This window comes from Adiantum capillus-veneris, chromosome 9 (assembly GCF_014529385.1).
Source record: "Adiantum capillus-veneris isolate H3 chromosome 9, ASM1452938v2, whole genome shotgun sequence".
NCBI lineage: Eukaryota > Viridiplantae > Streptophyta > Polypodiopsida > Polypodiales > Pteridaceae > Adiantum > Adiantum capillus-veneris.
Window position 1 is genome coordinate 2,496,494 of NC_140939.1, and position 18,217 is coordinate 2,514,710.

Genomic DNA, 18,217 nt, shown 5'->3' on the forward strand with positions numbered 1-18,217 from the left:
GTGAAGGAGATAAACAATGAGATGGATAAATGATCTGAGAGGCTAGTCCCTCTCCAAATAGTAGTAAATCCACCTAGAGCTCCTGCCCAAGGGCCAATGTAAAAACGATCAAGTCGCTCTAATAATCTCCCCTGCTGTCGCTGAAACCCCCACGAGTAATGAAGTGTAGCAGGGTGGTGACCAAAAGAGGGTATGTGCCAGGCGTCAACACCTTGAATAGCTAGAAGAAATCGATCCCAAGCTGGCTGCTCATCGAGAGAAATGGATGATAGAACTGGAGGAGTGATGGATCGCCAATCAGAGTTGCTCTGGACGTTGTTGAAGTCGCCTCCAACAACCCAAGAGTCTACAGCAGGTAGAACAGCAGCCAAGGAGGACCAAAAAGTAGCCCTCTCCCGAGGAGTAGTGGGTGCATAGACTGACATAAAACCAATGGTAGAGTCCCGAATCCGAATAGAAACATAGACTGCTCTGCCAGCAACAAGGGTGCCGTGCTGCTGAACTGAGGCCAAGTAACGTGGCCCCACGGAGATGCATACACCGCAACTCTGTCCATGAAGGCCCACAGCAAGCTCCCAAAAAGTGTGGGCGCCCGAGGGCATGAGATTACCAAAGGGAGTGGCAATCTTATGCTCCTGTACTAGTAATATATCCACAGTGCCCACTACATGAGCGTGTAAATCTCTGCGAAGTAAAAGCTTACGGGAACCTCTTACCCGAGAAGTCTGTAAACCATTAGCATTCCAAGAAACTACATGTAAATCCATAGTCTGCATGAAAGAATTTGTAGAGCATCTGACTAACTGCGCATCTCCTTGGAGGCAGCTGGGCCATCCAAGGGGTGAGCTTCGAGCGGTAAGAAAGCAACCCGCAAGCCCTCTCTGAAATATGGTGTCTCATTGCACCAACTGCGGACCTCAGCTTGTTTACATTGCATTACCGATGCTGCAGCTTTGACACCCCAAATGCACATAGACATAGGAAGCACCACATCGGAGGATACATGAATGACCATAGGCAAGGAATAGCAAGCATAAACATCACTCCACTCCATAGCACCAATACATGAAGGGAAGTGTGGAGACAATACATCCGGAGCGGAAGTAAACAACCATAAATGAAGCTGAGCCATAGTTTGTGCATGCACAAAATGTAGAACCTGATCCTCGGACCATTCCTGAGCCGCGTGGAATGGAAGAAAAAAGAATGGGTAGGCTGAGAGCGACTGCCTATTAACGAGGGAACACAACCTGTCTTGTGATGCATAAGGTAGAGTTGCACCCGCAATGGCCCTTCTGAGTCACCGCACATTTCAGCCCGATGAGTGCCCCAAGAAAGAGGGCAAGAGCTGAGAAAACTGTGTGGGACGTAAGTATGGGCGGCTGAGGGAGGGGGAGGACCAGAAGGTGGAGGGGGGGGAGTAAGGGCGAGAGGAAGAGGAGGAAAAGGGAGAGGCAATAGCGGTGAATGATCCATCTGCATGGGAATAGGGACCTCGAGAAGAGGGGAAGGAGCGGGCGGGGGAACGGCAGGTGAAGGAGGAGCTGGTAGCAGAGGTAAGTGATCCTGTGCTGAAGAAGAAGAATAGTGAGGAGAAGCAGGGGATAAGGGGGTGGGTCAAAACTTGAGAGGGAGCAGGAGAGGTAACACTGGGGGCTGCATGCGTTGAAGGTTGCTGACGAGGACGGAAGGAATGGTTTCGACCCACTGTGTGCCATGCTGCCTCAGTAGGAACTGAAGCGGAGGGAGGAACATGGAGAGTCGAAGCTCGAGGGGCACCTACAGGCTGAGGTGCTCGAGTAGTAGTAGGAGGAACTTGGCAGGACACATTTGTAGAACGAGCACAAGAAAGTATGAGCACCAAGCATGGGCATTTCTGTTGTGATTTGCCACAGTTGATTGATTTCGATCAAACAGAAAAGATTCGATCTCATTGTTTGCATATGTTTGATGAACGGGTTGTCACTCCGTCTCTATGTTCATCTACATTGCATACACAGTCTTTAGCGAAGACAAGATTTTTTCCTTCACTTTACATGGAATGGGTATGTTCATGGTTTTGTGTTGGAGATGGTTTCAGAAATTTTCAGCCATGGAGATTCTTGAAGATGAAAGAAGCAGGACTGTAGACGAAGTTGAAGCATCAAAGGAGCCACAGAAGACTTAGAGTCGCTTTCGGCGCGGCCCAAAGAAGCAAGCGTTGCAGACCTTTATGAAGTTCAAGTACCGCTCGACCCACACAGTAGAGTGGGCCGGCGAAGAGTCCCTTCCAGGATTCCGGATGCTGTTGGCGATCTCCCTCGACGCCATACAGTTCGGTACCAGTACCTCACTTTGAAAAGGAGGGGATGTCATGTGACACATCCCAACCCTATGTGTCCGTGGACAAGCTATACCACAGCAGGGTTCAGTCCAGTCAGTTTAGATTAGCAGTGATCTCGCACTTTTGTGAGTCTATTCGTAGACTGTGCATGCCCAGTCACTTAGCAATAGATGCATATCCTCCGGTTGCACACAACATGATCATCGGAATTCCCATCAGAATCCATTAGCATCAGTTAGGGAAATTTTCCAATGTATTTAGCCTATTTTTCTATTTATTGATTATTTTCACTTATTATTTTTAAGTGACTTTCCAACAAAAGTAGGTAGGGCAATTTTGCTAAGTTAATATATAAGCAAACCCAAGTTAGCACTTTCTGGTAGAAGAGGCAACAGGAGCTTCCCGCTCAACAGGCAACTTCTCAGGAGTAGACCACCCCCCCCCCCCCCCCCCCCCCCCCCAGCAGTAGATCCTCGCCATACCTCCCTCATCCCTGGCGTTTCCTTCCCTAGTAGCATATCCATCGCCTTGAAGCTTCCACCTTCTGGCGCTTGTCCCCCCCCCTTGCATGATCGCCCTACAGTGCCATTCAGCCAGCGTTTTTCATTGCAGAAACGCCATATCTTCAGCAGCGTTTTTCTTCGCAAAAACGCCAGCAGAACTCAGCCCCTTTCCAGCGTTTTTCAGCCCAAACACTAACGCTAGGGAATCTACAGTTCAGCCTTGAAGAAAATGCAGGTTTTCAGCCTATGACTCAGTAGCAGAACCATCCCAGGACGGTTGAAGATGTTCCCCCGTTTTCAGCCATAAAAACGCAGCCAAAACAGTCATTTTCAGCCACCGAAACAGTCCCCGAATTCAACGATTAGAAGATCCCAGATTTCAGCCATCAAGTCATCGTCGTCATCGGCATAGTCCAAGTTGCATCAGTCCATTGCATTCGCATTGTACACCTTTGTGCAATCAAAGTAGACCACTCTCACCAACGAGAGTGGGGCCTTCGGAGGGTTTTACAACTTCTCGGTGTCGTATATCTTCTCTCTCCTTCTCTCAATCTCATTCACTTGCACGCACAATATCCACTCACTTTGTTCGTGATCATAGCACTCTCCATAAGACGGAAAGCTCTCTCTTTCCCTAAGAACTAAAAGGAACCTTGAGCAATAAGGATCACTAATCTTGAGAAAAAACAACATTCATTCCGCTACACCTAACATACGACACCAGAGACGTAAAACCCTCCTCCGAAGGCCCCACTCTCGTCGGCGAGAGTGGTCTACTTTTTGATTGCAGAAAGTGGTACAATGCGGATGCAATGGACTGATGCAACTTGGGACTATGTCGGTGACGACGACGGTGATGACGACGACTTTATGGCTGAAATCTGTGGTCTTCTATCTGCTGAAATTCGGGACTTTCGGTGGCTAAAAATGACTGTTTTGGCAACGTTTTTATGGCTGAAAATGGGGGTTCTTCTGCAACCAATTAGGGCTGAATTGTCTGTTGTCCAAGAAGGCTGAAAACGCTGCTGTTCTGCTTCAAATCAGGCTGAAAACCAAAAGCTGGGCAACCTTCCTAGCATTAGTGAAAACGCTATGCAATCTGGGGGAGCTGACGATCATGGGAGAAAACGCCAGGGATCTGGATCTGGAGTTGCTGGCGATGACTGCAAGGGAAAACGCCAAGCAATAGTGGGGTCTTGATGGTGATGGAAACTGGAAACGCTAGGCTTGGGGAGGGAGGTCGCCAAGGCTTGCGGGTGCTAAGGGTATTGCGGGTTCTGCTGAGAAGTTGCCTGTTGAGCGGGGAGCTCCTGCTACCTCTTCTGCCAGAAAGTGCTAACTTGGGTTTGCTTATATATTAACTTAGCAAAATTGCCGTACCTACTTTTGTTGGGAAGTCACTTAAAAATAGTAAGTGAAAAATACCAAAAATAGGGAAAATAGGCTAAATGCACTGGAAAATTCCCCTGACTAAATCTGATGGATTCTGAAGGGAATACTGATGATCATGCTGTGTGCAACCAAAGGATATGTGTAAGGTGCAGCGGAATGAATGTTGTATTTTCTCAAGATTAGTGATCTTTATTGCTCAAGGTTCCTTTTAGTTCTTAGGGAAAGAGAGAGCTTTCCGTCTTATGGAGTGTTGTGACCACGAACAAAGTGAGTGGATATTGTGCGTGCAAGTGAATGAGACTGAGAGAAGGAGAGAGAAGAGATACGACACCCGAGAGTTTGTAAAACCCTCCTCCGAAGGCCCCACTCTCGTTGGCGAGAGTGGTCTATTCTTTGATTGCACAAAGGTGTACAATGCGAATGCAATGGAACTATGCCGATGACGACGACAGTGATGACGACGACGACTTGATGGCTGAAATCTGGGATCTTCTAATCGCTGAATTCGGGGACTGTTTTGGTGGCTGAAAATGACTGTTTTGGCTGCGTTTTCTAGGGCTAATCTTGGGGGGACTTCTGCAACCGACTGGGGGCTGATTTGCTACTGTTCCATATGCTGAAAATCTGCGTTTTTAGGCTGCAAACCAAAAACGCTAACCTGCTGTCCTAGCGTTAGTGATTTGCTGAGCTTCTGCTGCCGAATAGCTTGAAACAGGAAACGCTAGGGCTGCTATGCATCTGAAAACGCTTCAAAGTTGATGCCTGCTCTGCTGAATGCAATGAAGAAAAACGTTGAATTGACCAGAAGATCCAGCATTACTAGATGGCTGCAAAAACGCTGAGCTTGCTGGACATAAACGCTAAGGCCTGAGGTGATTCTGTCGCGGGAAAACACCGAGGATGGGGCTGATCTGCAAGGGACTAACGCCAAAAGGGGGAAGACTTCAAGCGATGCTGATGCTCTGTGAAAACGCCAAGGAAGTGGGAGGTATGGCAATGGGGGGTCATGAGGGGGGGTACTGCTAAGAAGTTGCCTGTTGAGTGGGAAGCTCCTGCTGCCTCCTCTGCCAAAAAGTGCTAACTTGGGTTTGCTTATATATTAACTTAGCAAAATTGCCCTACCTACTTTTGTTGGAAAGTCACTTGAAAATAATAAGTGAAAATAACCAATAAATAGGAAAATAGGCTAAATGCACTGGAAAATTTCCCTTATTGATGCTAATGGATTCTGATGGGAATTCCGATGATCATGCTGTGTGCAACCGGAGGATATGTATCTATGCTAAGTGACTGGGCATGCACGGTCTACGAATAAACTCACAAAAGTGCCAGATCACTGCTAATCTAAACTGACTAGACTGACTGAACCCTGCTGTGGTATAGCTTGTCTACGGACACATAGGGTTGGGATGTGTCACGTGACATCCCCTCCTTTTCAAAGTGAGGTACTGGTACCGAACTGTATGGCGTCGAGGGAGATCGCCAACAGCATCCAGAATCCTGGAAGGGACTCTTCGTCGGCCCACTCTGCTGTGTGGGTTGAGCGGTACTTGAACTTCATAAAGGTCTGCAACGCTTGCTTCTTTGGGCCGCGCCAAAAGCGACACAAAGTCTTCTGAATCTCCTTTCGTGCATCAACTTCGTCTAGAGTCCTGCTTCTTCCGTCTTCAAGAATCTCCATGGCTGAAAATTCCTGAAACCATCTCCAACACAAAACCATGAACATACCCATTCCATGTAAAGTGAAGGGAAAAAATCTTGTCTTTGCTAAAGACTGTGTATGCAATGTAGATGAACATATAGACGGAGTGACAACCCGTTCATCAAACACATGCAAACAATGAGGTCGAATCTTTTCTGTTTGATCGAAATCAATCAACTGTGGCAAATCACAATGGAAATGCCCATGCTTGGTGCTCATACAATCATGTGCTCTTTCGGAAACTATGTCATGCCAAGGAAGAGACATGGAATGCGACTTCCTTACATACAAACTTTTCAACTTTTCATGAAAAATCCGCATACATTCGTGCTCATCCATGATAAAAACGTGCTCAACATACAATATGTCATGCCTAGGAAAAGGAATCACGTAACGATGTTGACTAAAATACAGGAAACCTTCACGAATGAAACACTCGAACAATACGTGCGTACCAATCATGCGAACACATAATACTTCCTGTGAGGGTTCTTTGGACCAAGGCTCAAGAGCCAAGATCGGTTCGTCCTGAATGATCGAATCGTCCTGTGGGGGTTCTTTGGACCTCGACTCAAAAGCCAAGATCGCTTCTTCGTGACTGCTCGAATCTACAACGAGGTTAGCTTTGCTAGAAAAAGCATCCACTAACACATCATCCTTGTGAACAATCACATCATCTTCATGCAACTCATCATGCTTGTGAGAAATCACATCTTGATCATGCAAATCATCATGCTTGTCATTGTCATCCAAATCATTATGCAAATCATTGGCATCCAAATTATCATGCTTATCATTGTCATTCAAATCATTGTCAATCAAATCATCATCATGCTTCACACAATCATGCAAATCCCGTGTATCATGCGATGGAGAAGAAGAGACTGAGAGAGTCCTTTTCCCGAATCTCTTGAATCGGTGCCTGCACTTGCGAAAAGAGTCGCAACATCTCTTGCAGTCGTGCTTTGTTCTCGCGATAAAATTCTGCTTGTCTTGCTTGGTTCTCTGCGTGTCTGCGTTCCATTTCTGCTTGTCTTTCCTTGAATTCATGATCCAATTTGGCTTGTCGTTCTGTGGCTTCCAAGCGTCCTTGCTCACGCTCGCGCTATGACTGCCATTCTTTCTTAGTACTTACGCTCAATGGCTTTGTGTCTCTTCTCACTTGTCTCTTTTCACTCATTGAGAGCGGACCGTGCACTTAGCAGCCAGCCAATCGACGTGAGGTGGAAAAAAGCAACCTTGGCGTGAGCGCAAGGCCGCCAAGGGGAGCGCCCGCAGAAAAGAGTAGAACTCGGGTGAAGAGAAGATCCTTCTCCAACGCGATTTGCAAGCGAAAGAACACCTCAAGAACCTCAAGAACCCAAGAACCAAGACCCTCAAGAACCCAAGTTCCTCGTGAACTTAAGAACCAAAGATCCTAGTGCATGGTCGTCACCTGAAGCGGAATGGATACTTCGCATACAAGTGATGAGCATGAGAGAGGCGGCGAAGATTTTTCCCCACCAGGAGACTTTTTCGACCCTCCCCCTTCGCCATCTACGCCACGAGTTGCACTCACTCCTATGGAGATGATGGTCAAGTCGATGTTGGACATGATGGCACAACAACAAGAAACGAATCGAGTTGCATTGGCACAACTCGCAAGCAAGGCAGAACAACAAGAAGCTAGGGACCGTGAACGCGACGAAAGAATTGCAAGACTTGCCGAAGAACAAGCAGCTAAGGACCGTGAACAAGAAGCTAAGGCCCGTGAGCAAGCAGCCAAGGACCGCGAGCGCGACGAAAGAAACGCCAGACTTGCCGCACAACAAGAAGACAAGCGCCTTGCTTTCGAACGCGAGCGCGACGCAAGAAAAGAAAGAAAAGAACTAAGGAAGGAGGAAGCGGCAACACGAGCCACGGCCTTGGAGGCCGAGCGTGAAGCTCGAAGGGAGCTACGCACTCAAGAATTGCTTGCCCAAGTCCTAGCCTCAAAGACCGAACCACCCAAAGATCGTGGGAGTTCATCAAGTGGCGCAAGCCACGATGCGGATTCCAACCATCCAGTCAACGAGAAGTTGACTTTCAGTAAGTATGACGGTAAGATGGATGCTACGGCTATTCATTCTTGGTTGCATCAATTTAATGCTTATTTTGCGACAACTAAGAAGACAAGAAATAGCAAAGTTTTGACAACAGCTATGTACCTTGCCGGTGATGCCATCAATTGGTACCATGCATGGCAAGAGGCACAGCTAGCCGCGCACCTAGTGAAAGCCGCGCACAGGAGATGAAGTACCACAAGGAAAAGCCTAAAGAGAACAAGACTTCCACAAGTACCTCGCAGACTTCTCAGAACCCTCCGAACGGTAAGAACGGTAAGAACGGTAAGAATGATAACTCTTCTAACCAATCTTCCAACAGTCTCTCATCAAAGAATTCTTCCAATGAATCTAAAGGTAAGGCTAACACAACTGCTAAACCTAAGCTTACTCCATATGAAAAGGTAGCACAAGGAATTGTAGGAAGATACATCACGTCGGAAGAACAAAGCACTTATTCTAAGGAAGTCGTTGTTTTCATTGTCACATTAAGGGTCACATAAAAAGAACACGTCCTAAGCTTGAATTGAATGAATCTAAAGAACCCACAGCACCCACTACATCAGTCAATGCAATGAATGATAACACGATTGTGCCCAAAGTTTCTCAGGACCCTCCTATTGATGATTCTCTCATTAAATGTTATGGTCGTACGTCGGGGCACCGTTTTGTCATATTGTTTGACCCAGGTAGTATACATGATGTGATCAGTTCCTCTCTTGTTGAGAGAGCCCGCCTCGAAGTTAATCCGAGATCTCCTATCGAGGTCTCTGGCTTTCGTCCTGGTATGGACGCTCTCATTACGGAGGAAAGCCTTGATGTGTTGTTTGCAATTCAACAGACTGCCTTCACTAGAAGATTTGTTGTTTCTCCTCTCTCAGGATGTGATATGATTTTGGGCATTCGATGGTTTCATGAGACCAACGCTCTCATTGATTTTGAGGCTAACACTTTAACTCTCAATGCCAAAAGTGATTCTCCTATTGTCTTTCATGGAGTGGACATTGCTCCTTCTCCATCTCTCATTGCTAATATGTAGGACAAGGCTGAAAGGATTCGGGATAAGGAGATTCTCTCAGTCTCTCTTTCTCCACAACATGACACACAGGATTTGCATGATTATGAGAAGCATGATGATTTGAAGGAAAATGATTTGCATGATGATTTGGATGACAATGACAAGCATGATGATTTGCATGATCAAGATGTGATTTCTCACAAGCATGATGAGTTGCATAAAGAAGATGTGATTGTTCACAAGGATGATGTGTTAGTTGATGCTTTTTCTAGCAAACCTAACCTCGTTGTAGATTTGATCAATCACCAAGACTCGATCTTGGCTTTCGAGTCGAGATCCACAGATCCCCCACAAGAAGATTCGATAGATCCCGAAGAAGCGATTTTGGCTCTCGAGCCTTGGTCCAAAGAACCATCACAGAAAGTATTATGTGTTCGCATGATTGATACGCACGCATTGTTCGAATGTTTCATTCGTGATTGTTTCCTGTATTTTAGTCAGCATCGTTATGTGATCACTTTTCCTAGGCATGACATATTGCATGTTGAGCACGTTTCTCTCATGGATGAGCACGAATGTAGGCGGATTGTTCATGAAAAGCTGAAAAGTTTGTATGTCAGGAAGTCACATTCCATGTCTCTTCCTTGGCATGACACAGTTTCCGAAAGAGCACATGATAGTATGAGCACCAAGCATGGGCATTTCCATTGTGATTTGCCACAATTGATTGATTTCGATCAAACAGAAAAGATTCGATCGCATTGTTTGCATTTGTTTGATGAGCGGGTTGTCACTCCGTCTCTATGTTCATCTACACTGCATACGCAGTCTTTAGAGAAGCCAAGATTTTTTTCCTTCACTTTAAATGGAATGGGTATGTTCATGGTTTTGTGTTGGAGATGGTTTCAGGAATTTTCAGTCATGGAGATTCTTGAAGAATAAAGCAGCAGGTCTCTAGACGAAGTTGAAGCATTGAAGGAGCCACAGAAGACTTTGTGTCGCTTTCGGCGTGGCCCAAAGAAGCAAGCGTTGCAGAACTTTATGAAGTTCAAGTTCCGCACGACCCACACATTAGAGTGGGCCGGCGAAGAGTCCCTTCCAGGATTCCGGATGCTATTGGCGATCTCCCTCGACGCCATACAGTTCGGTACCATTACCTCACTTTGAAAAGGAGGGGAAGTCACATGACACATCCCAACCCTGTGTCCGTGGACAAGCTACACCATAGCAGGGTTCCCATCAGTCAAGTCAGTTTAGATTAGCAGTGATCTAGCACTTTTGTGAGTCTATTCGTAGACCGTGCATGCCCAGTCACTTAGCAATAGATGCATATCCTCCGGTTGCACACAGCATGATCATCAGTATTCCCTTCAGAATCCAACAGATTCAGCCAAGGGAATTTTCCAGTGCATTTATCCTATTTTCCTATTTTTTGTTATTTTCACTTATAATTTTTAAGTGACTTTTCAACAAAAGTAGGTAGGGCAATTTTGCTAAGTTAATATATAAGCAAACCCAAGTTAGCACTTTCTGGCAGAAGAGGCAGCAGGAGCTTCCCGCTCAACAGGCAACTTCTTAGCAGTTCCCCCTCAACACCCTAGTACTTTTGGATCGCCACCTCTCACCTTCCCTTGGCGTTTTCTCAACATCAGCCATCGCCATCAAGTTCCCCCTTCTGGCGTTTGTTCCCCCTACAGATCAGCCCCATCCTTGGCGTTTTGCTCACCAACCACTTGCCCCCCAATCAGCGTTTTTACTAACGCTAGGCAACTGCTGCAGATCAGCGATTTTCCAGCATCATCAACCAGCGTTTTTCAGCCTTACAAAAACACAGCAACAGCAGTACAAAGACGCAGATTTCAGCCTTGAAAAACGCAGGTTTTTCAGCAGACGAATCGCAGCAGAACCGCCCCAAGTTGGTTGCAGAAGTTCCCCCATCTTTAGCCATGGAAACGCAGCCAAAACAGTCATTTTCAGCCACCGCAACAGCCATGAAATTCAGCGATTAGAAGATCCCAGATTTCAGCCATCAAGTCGTCGTCGTCATCACCGTCGTCGTCGTCGGCATAGTCCAAGTTGCATCAATCCATTGCATACGCATTGTACACCTTTGTGCAATCAAAGTAGACCTCTCTCGCCGACGAGAGTGGGGCCTTCGGAGGAGGGTTTTACAACCTCTCGGGTGTCGTATCTCTCTTCTCTCCTTCTCTCAGTCTCATTCACTTGCACGCACAATATCCACTCACTTTGTTCGTGATCATAGCACTCTCCATAAGACGGAAGGCTCTCTCCTTCCCTAAGAACTAAAAGGAACCTTGAGCAATAAAGATCACTAATCTTGAGAAAATACAACATTCATTCGGCTACACCATACATTAAAGGTTACAAGGGATGCCAAAAGCAAAGCCCCAAAAACTTGAAAGCAAAAGCAGAGTTTTTCTCTCTCTCACACAAGCTCTCTCTTGAGCTTTCAATCCAAAAAAAAGCAATGATGCTCTCTCTCTCTCTCTCTCTCTCTCTCCCACCCATGCGTAGCCATAAAAAGCAAATAGCGTTGCTTGGAAGAGGAAAAAGCAGCCCGCCAAATCCGAAAATCCACACGCTGGCCCACGTGGCAGTTTTTAGGGTTTCAGCCAATTAGGGTTTCAGCCAGCAGTTAGGGTTTCCAGAAATTAGGGTTTGCTGAAACTTAGGGTTTCTGGCAGATTTTAGGGTTTGCAGGAATTTTAGGGTTTTTGGCAAAAAAATTAGGGTTTCTGCTGTCCGTAGCCACGTCATCACTTTGTGACATTTCTTGTCGACGGAAGTGGATGCACACTACATGCAAATGCGAATGCAAAAGGGGCTAGGGATCTTGTCTCCAATTCCTTCCATATCCGCATAAGAGGCAAGTAAATCTTGGTACTCGAGATCTGGGTTATCGTTATTGTGTATCTGATGTCAGGACTCGATCTTCCTTCAAAGACATGGCAATGAAGACGGGAGCGGGTAAGTCCATGGTCGGGACTCAAAGATTCTTCAGAAAAAAAAATGGGAGAGTTCTTTTGGGTTCTTGGTTCAACTTGGGTTCTTGATGGTTATTGGGTTCTTGGTGGTTCTTACCTTGAGTTCGCAAAACCAAAGCACACACAGAGCTATGATACCAATGTCAGGTGCAACGGAAGTGTTTAAGGATTTAGCTCGGATCCAATACTCCGCACAAACACAAGGGACACTTTACTTCACTTGAAAGACTGAACTGAAATGAAAGAAAGAGAGAGACAAGAGTGAGGAAAGAGAGGACACAAGGATGTTGGGTTCCAACCCTCAAGGGCCCCGTTGCTCTGTTGCCAGAGCAAGTACTCTTTATTCTTGCACAAATGCTACTACAATAATTGGATGTTGAGATGTTGATGCTAATGGGTACTATGTCGAAGACGGGGAGGTCGTTGAACAGGTCATGCGGTGTTATGTCGAAGACGGGGAGGTCGGCAACGAGATCATGCGGGTACTATGGGGTACTGTGTAGACGATGATGACGACAAGGTTGACGACAACGATGGCAACAACGACGACGACGTCAGTGCTGAAATCTGAAAACGCTAGATGCTCTGCTACAATTTGCAGCTGTCAGCGGTTCTACTGCTGATCTGCAACCACCACTGTATGCAAAGCTGAGGATGCGAAAACGCTGACTATTTTAGGCTCAATATGCAAGAACGCTGGCTGTTTCCTGGCTGAAAAACGCTGAGGAGTATTGAGAGTAAACGCTGGACTTGTCCTCTTTCTGCTTCCTGCTGGAAATGCTAGCCATGGGCTGCCCTTTATACCCACCAAATGCTGGGTCGAGCAGACAAAAGGCAGCCCCCACGGTTCTCGAATAAATGGCTGAAGTCACTTATTGAATAAATGACTTAAGAGGTGGTTCGCACGGCACAAATGCTTATATGATGAAATGCATGTTCTGTGCAAGAGAGGGTGGTGCAATTGTGACCGGCCTAGACATGCACGTCCTGCTAGAGGCTCACAAAGGTGCCAGGCTCAATCCTGAGCTACTAGATCATGCTAGACTGTGCCAGAACCTGTCCACGTAGCGCAAGTGACGTGCGCCCAGCTGGCAGGGACGTGGATCCCATTGTTGTTATATGCTGATGATATTGTCTTGATCTCTGACTCACCAGAGGGTATGCAGCGACAGTTGGATGCATTACACAGTTTTGCAGAGGATAGTGGATTGTCTGTAAACCTTGGTAAAACCAAGGTCATGGTGTTTAACACCACATCGCAGTGGATCAGGAGATCGGCACCGACCTTCACGTATGGTCAAGAGATTGTGGAGTATACAGATGCATACACTTACCTTGGGATAGTCTTCACTGGGCCGAGGTTTTCTTTGGGGAGAGCAGCAAAGACTAGACTGACCAGAGCTTATGCGGCCTTGGGAGGCTTGGAGAGGATGTGTTCGCAGGTTCAGTTCCAAGAACCTCGGACAAAGTTATGGCTCTTTGATACTTTAGTAGCCTCAGCTATGATGTATGGGGTACAGGTATGGGGACCTTCTGTAGGCCAGGATGGTTGGAGACGTATGGAGAGGCCCTTGGTATCTATGATCTCCCGATTGATTAGAGCCAAGGCCTCCGTACCTCACGCGATCATTCGAGCAGAGCTAGCTGCCCCCCCCATGGAGATTGAGGCGCTTACCAGATCAGTGTCCTTTGTGCACAGCCTATGGGATACTACTAGAGACAGATATGCTAGATTGGCCCTTGAGTCTTCCAGACAGTTAGCTCTACAGGGGGACACTTCATGCTGGTATGCACAGATGACTTCATGGTTTCAGACGCATGGCTTCACCATGGACAGGTTGCCCCCTTTCCAGTATTCTCTTCAGGCACCCTCGCTGTCTCTTACACGGGTGGAGATCACTAGACTCATTCGTCAGGACCTGATCCAGCTCGACACCAGGAGGACATGGATAGAGCCGCCTCAGGAGTTGAGCACGAAGATGGCTTTCTATAGAGAGCATCTTCTCCACCTCACAGGAGATGGGTTTGTGATTCGACCCAGCTACATGGACACACATATGTCTCATGGTTTGCGTTGTGCCATTGGTCAGATACGCACATCCTCACATCAGCTCGAGATTGAGACTGGTAGATTTAGAGGGATACCAGCAGACAGCAGGATATGCCGATTATGCCAGAGAGAGCCAGAGACAGAGTTGCACTACATATGTCATTGCACAGTGTTCTATGAGATACGGGGGCGTTTCCACTGCTTATTCAGAGAGGGTTTTGGTCCTCTATCTAGGGTCATGAGTTATGAGGATCAGAGATGTCTTGGACTATATCTACTTGAGTTACACAGGTATAGAGACACTTTACTGGGGAGAGCTAGAGAGAGGCAGTCCCAGAGACACATTACAGATTTCTTTTCACTAGATATGGGACAGCCAGAGGAGCAGCCACCACTGCAGAGCTCGTCCCACACTCATTCGACCACTACTGGCACTCTCATCGACCGAGCATTGGAGCTACAGAGATACAGACGACCGCGACTGAGGAGAGGAGCTACACAGCATCGACGGAGACTACAACAGAAGATTCGAGCCATACTCTCTCGACATCCAGAGTGCAGATGAGGATGGATCCTCACCATTTCTTCCATCTTTGTTTCACACACTGTTACATCCAGTTTACCGGGTACCTATTGTATCAGCTGCTACACCCACGTAGTTTTAGATTGTAGTAGTAGTAGTAGTATTTTGTTCCACTTCTAGTTCTTTTCTAGTTCTTTTGTACCCAGACATGGTATTAGATTCACTATTTTGTAACTGATTGGTCTCATAGGTCATTTTGGCCTTTTGAAGACGTTAATATAACATTTCATTTCATTTCTCTCTCTCTCTCTCTCTCTCTCTCTCTCTCTCTCTCTCTCTCTCTCTCTCTCTCTCTCTCTCTCTCTCTCTCTCTCTCTCTCTCTCTCTCTCTCTCTTCATCTGCCCTAATATGGCCCAAATCTCACAATAAATGTATGGATCACAAAGGTCTATTGAGATGCTCTCATCCAAGACAATGAGGTCTGAATGTGTTTCTATTTATTTTTTTTGGCAGAGAATGCGCATTTACTCCCTTTAGCAAAGCGTTATTGATACTCTTGAAGATGCTCCAAAGCTTTTTTGACATGTCTTCCTGCTCATTCACATCGACGAACTTGGACCTTATAAAGAGGAAATGCACATGGAAGCGTTGAGTGGCAATTTCAGGCTATCAATCTCCTTAGCATAGCACAACCTAACTCCCAATGCCCTCTCATCCACACTGACTTGTGAGGATTAAACTTAGTATTCACATTTCCTTAAGGTTTGTATACTTTAAGGCTGTTCAAAACATCATTTTTATCATCTTTGCTACAATAAGAGCCAGTACAGAGATCCCCTTCAAGACTTTCAGAACATCTACATAGACGTCCAATCAAGCCTCACAAAATCCCTGAGGTATCTCTTCCCACAAAATTAGGCTTCAAAAAAAAAAAAAACCCTATCCGGCAAGGACAAGAAACACAATATGTGCAGCCACAAGCCATTCCTTAGTTAGCTATGCAACAAATAAATTACCTTGAATTCAAAACACGACTCTGTACAAAAACATGAGCAAGATAACAATACAGAAGACTTTACCTTTCCCCAGATATTTCCAGGTGAATTATTTTGCCCCTCTTCTTGATAAGCACCATCAGGATAAACCCACAAGTGAGTACCAGGTGGACACTGCACCCCTGCAAACTTTAGACGGCAAGAGGCTTCCATCAGTTCCTATCAATGAAGCAACAACATGACACAACTTATACAATTGGGTATGCCTCCTAAGGCTTTGACGAGTACCTTGAGCATTCTGAGTTCTATTTTGGTTATCTCTCTCCCATTCATAAAGACTTCCGTGAATCCCGCACTGGCCTTCTCCATTAATCTACCCCCAACGTTTAACTCAGCAGTTATAATCTTATCAGGTTTCTGTCCTTCCTGTGCAACATTAAAAAAAAAAGTAATGTTCAGCCACCACAGCAATGTATATAGTTATTCCAAGACAAGCAAGGTGTGCACGATACGTGTGTATGTTTTACCTTTCCCCAGAGCCCTGACTGTTTGTCATACCAATACCTTCCAGGTTTCAGCTTGGAAGGAGGGTTACTGCATCCCAGCAACTCTGCTAGTTCTTGAGCTCGCAATTCTTTATCATTGACAGACAGCTGTTCTGGACGAAGCTGATTGGCAGGACATTCTCTTTCAGCTTTCATCACCTGATAAACTTCTAGCGGACTTAATAGATGTTGCAAGAGTCTAGAAGGCTTTCCTAAGGATGATCGCTTCGCTTCATTAATGGAATGGCTTATGCAGCCAATGCATTTGCGACCTTCAGGCATTGATCCCATTTCTCTTAGAATACAATTGCGACAAAATTTTGTGTTACAAACCAGGCATGACTCCTTCTCCTGAAACCGGTTACCCTTCAAGCAGTTGTGACAATCCCTTCTTCTTCTTGGTTGGTCTGTAGGTTCATGGTAATGGGCTGCAGATCTATCACCAGGTAGCCCATTTGGGCTACCAACATTGACATTGTCTTGGCCGGATGCCGAATATGGTCCTGAAAACCTGAACTCTGAATGTGGAGAAGGTGGATCATGAAGCCTGACATCTGTTGAGCTGTCAACTTTCTGAACATGGAAAGACGCAAACCTAGGTACAATTTGAGGAGATGATGTGAATGAAGGAGATTTAGAGGGAGAGTTATCATTTCTCTCATTCTCTTCAAATCCTTCCTCATCTGCCAACAAACTGTGATGGTGTGAATCAGAAACCAGAGGGTCTGTCCGAGGCAATTCTTCTGGTTCAGTGGAATGCAGAGAGACCTGCTTCATACCTCCTGTCAGCTCTACAGTCACACCTCTACTGTCAAAAGAGAGGGTTTCATCTGCAGACAGTTGCAGCTTATCCTTGGCTGTACTCCCTTGACTATCATGCCACCCTGAGAATCTGCCTCCTGCTAAGCTTTCCGCGTGTAAATTTCCCGAAGTTGTTTCCGACTGCAAGGTTGAAGTTGAGGGCCCTGGCTGTGAGCTCGCTACTGCTTTAAAAAATCTAGCGAGGCTTTTTGAGGGCGGTGATGATTCCTTGGCTTCTGATGTCAGGCTTCGAGCAGAACTTGCAAGACTCTCAGCCTTCGGCACGTTGTAGGCAGGCCTAGGGCCCTCATACACGGCTGCAAACGAGTAATCAAGGTTTTCTCCATCAGGCAGAGCCATGCCAGGCGGGAGCATTGTCTGCAGGGTGGCACGCCATATCCGCTCTTCATCATCGTCATCCTGAGCCATAACAAGCAGGAAGGGTTTGGAGTCACTGCGATTTTGCCATCCTAAAATGAGTAAGCAAAGAATGCAGCTACAGATGCGCCTGTACTGCCAGTTCTGGAAATGAAAATATAGACGGCCTCAACAGATGCGCCTCTACCGCCAGTTGTAGTAGTGGGCTGGATCCGCTTCGAAATACAGACTAGACCGCCTTCACTCTCAGCAGCTATTTCGCGCCCTGCCTTGCGATTGTTGCTGCCGCGATTCAGCGTTCAGCTCGCTCAATCTCACGAAAGTGAAATTTACACAACGATGACAAAAATCTTCACAATTCAATTATAAAGGTTCAAAACGGTCCCTCCTCTCTATACTAGCTGGCGCGTTCCGTCTAGCGACGGGTCTCGCTCGTTCTTATCACCTCACTCTGTATGTGTTTGTGTGCGTGTGCATCTTTATACATTTTTTCATGACATACACACGATCGACGCTTTCTGTCTTTGGCCCTTATAAACTATTACTGGTACATTTAACCCCTTTTGTACACACACACACACACACACACACACAAATTACATAAAAGCACGTGACTAAAGAAACATATTTCAACAAAAAAGAGTTTACATTATTGTCAAAAAGGTTCAGGAACATATTTGCATAGCACTCTGAGTCGTGCTATTTCAACAGGATCAAGATATTGCGCTGGAGCTCTACAAACTACTCTTAAATCTATTTTTTGAACCCAACTCAAGTAAATCTTATAATGACGAATCAACCCATGCTCTTGTTTTAAGAGCATAAGCTTAATGTTGGAAAAGAAATAGGGATCAAGCAACTTGATGTAAATTGTGTCCAACTCTTCCCATGCCCATAGCC

At 46.1% G+C, this 18,217-nt stretch overlaps 1 protein-coding gene across 3 annotated transcripts in view; it reads right to left on the reverse strand.

Moving 5' to 3' along the window:
* The window catches only part of XLG3 (extra-large GTP-binding protein 3), a 103,145-nt gene extending 85,486 nt beyond the window's left edge, over positions 1-17,659 (reverse strand). The window contains exons 1-3 of one of the 3 annotated variants that reach the window (XM_086519391.1): positions 16,121-17,657; positions 15,882-16,019; positions 15,678-15,782 (exon numbers count right to left, since the gene is read on the reverse strand). In XM_086519391.1, coding sequence (XP_086375517.1) covers positions 15,678-15,782; positions 15,882-16,019; positions 16,121-17,368 — 1,491 coding nt within the window. In that variant the 5' untranslated portion in view covers positions 17,369-17,657. Of the gene's footprint in view, positions 1-15,677; positions 15,783-15,881; positions 16,020-16,120 lie in introns of all 3 variants that reach the window. The other 2 variants (XM_086519393.1, XM_086519394.1) reach the window with 2 other exon arrangements.
* Positions 17,660-18,217: the final 558 nt, after the last annotated feature.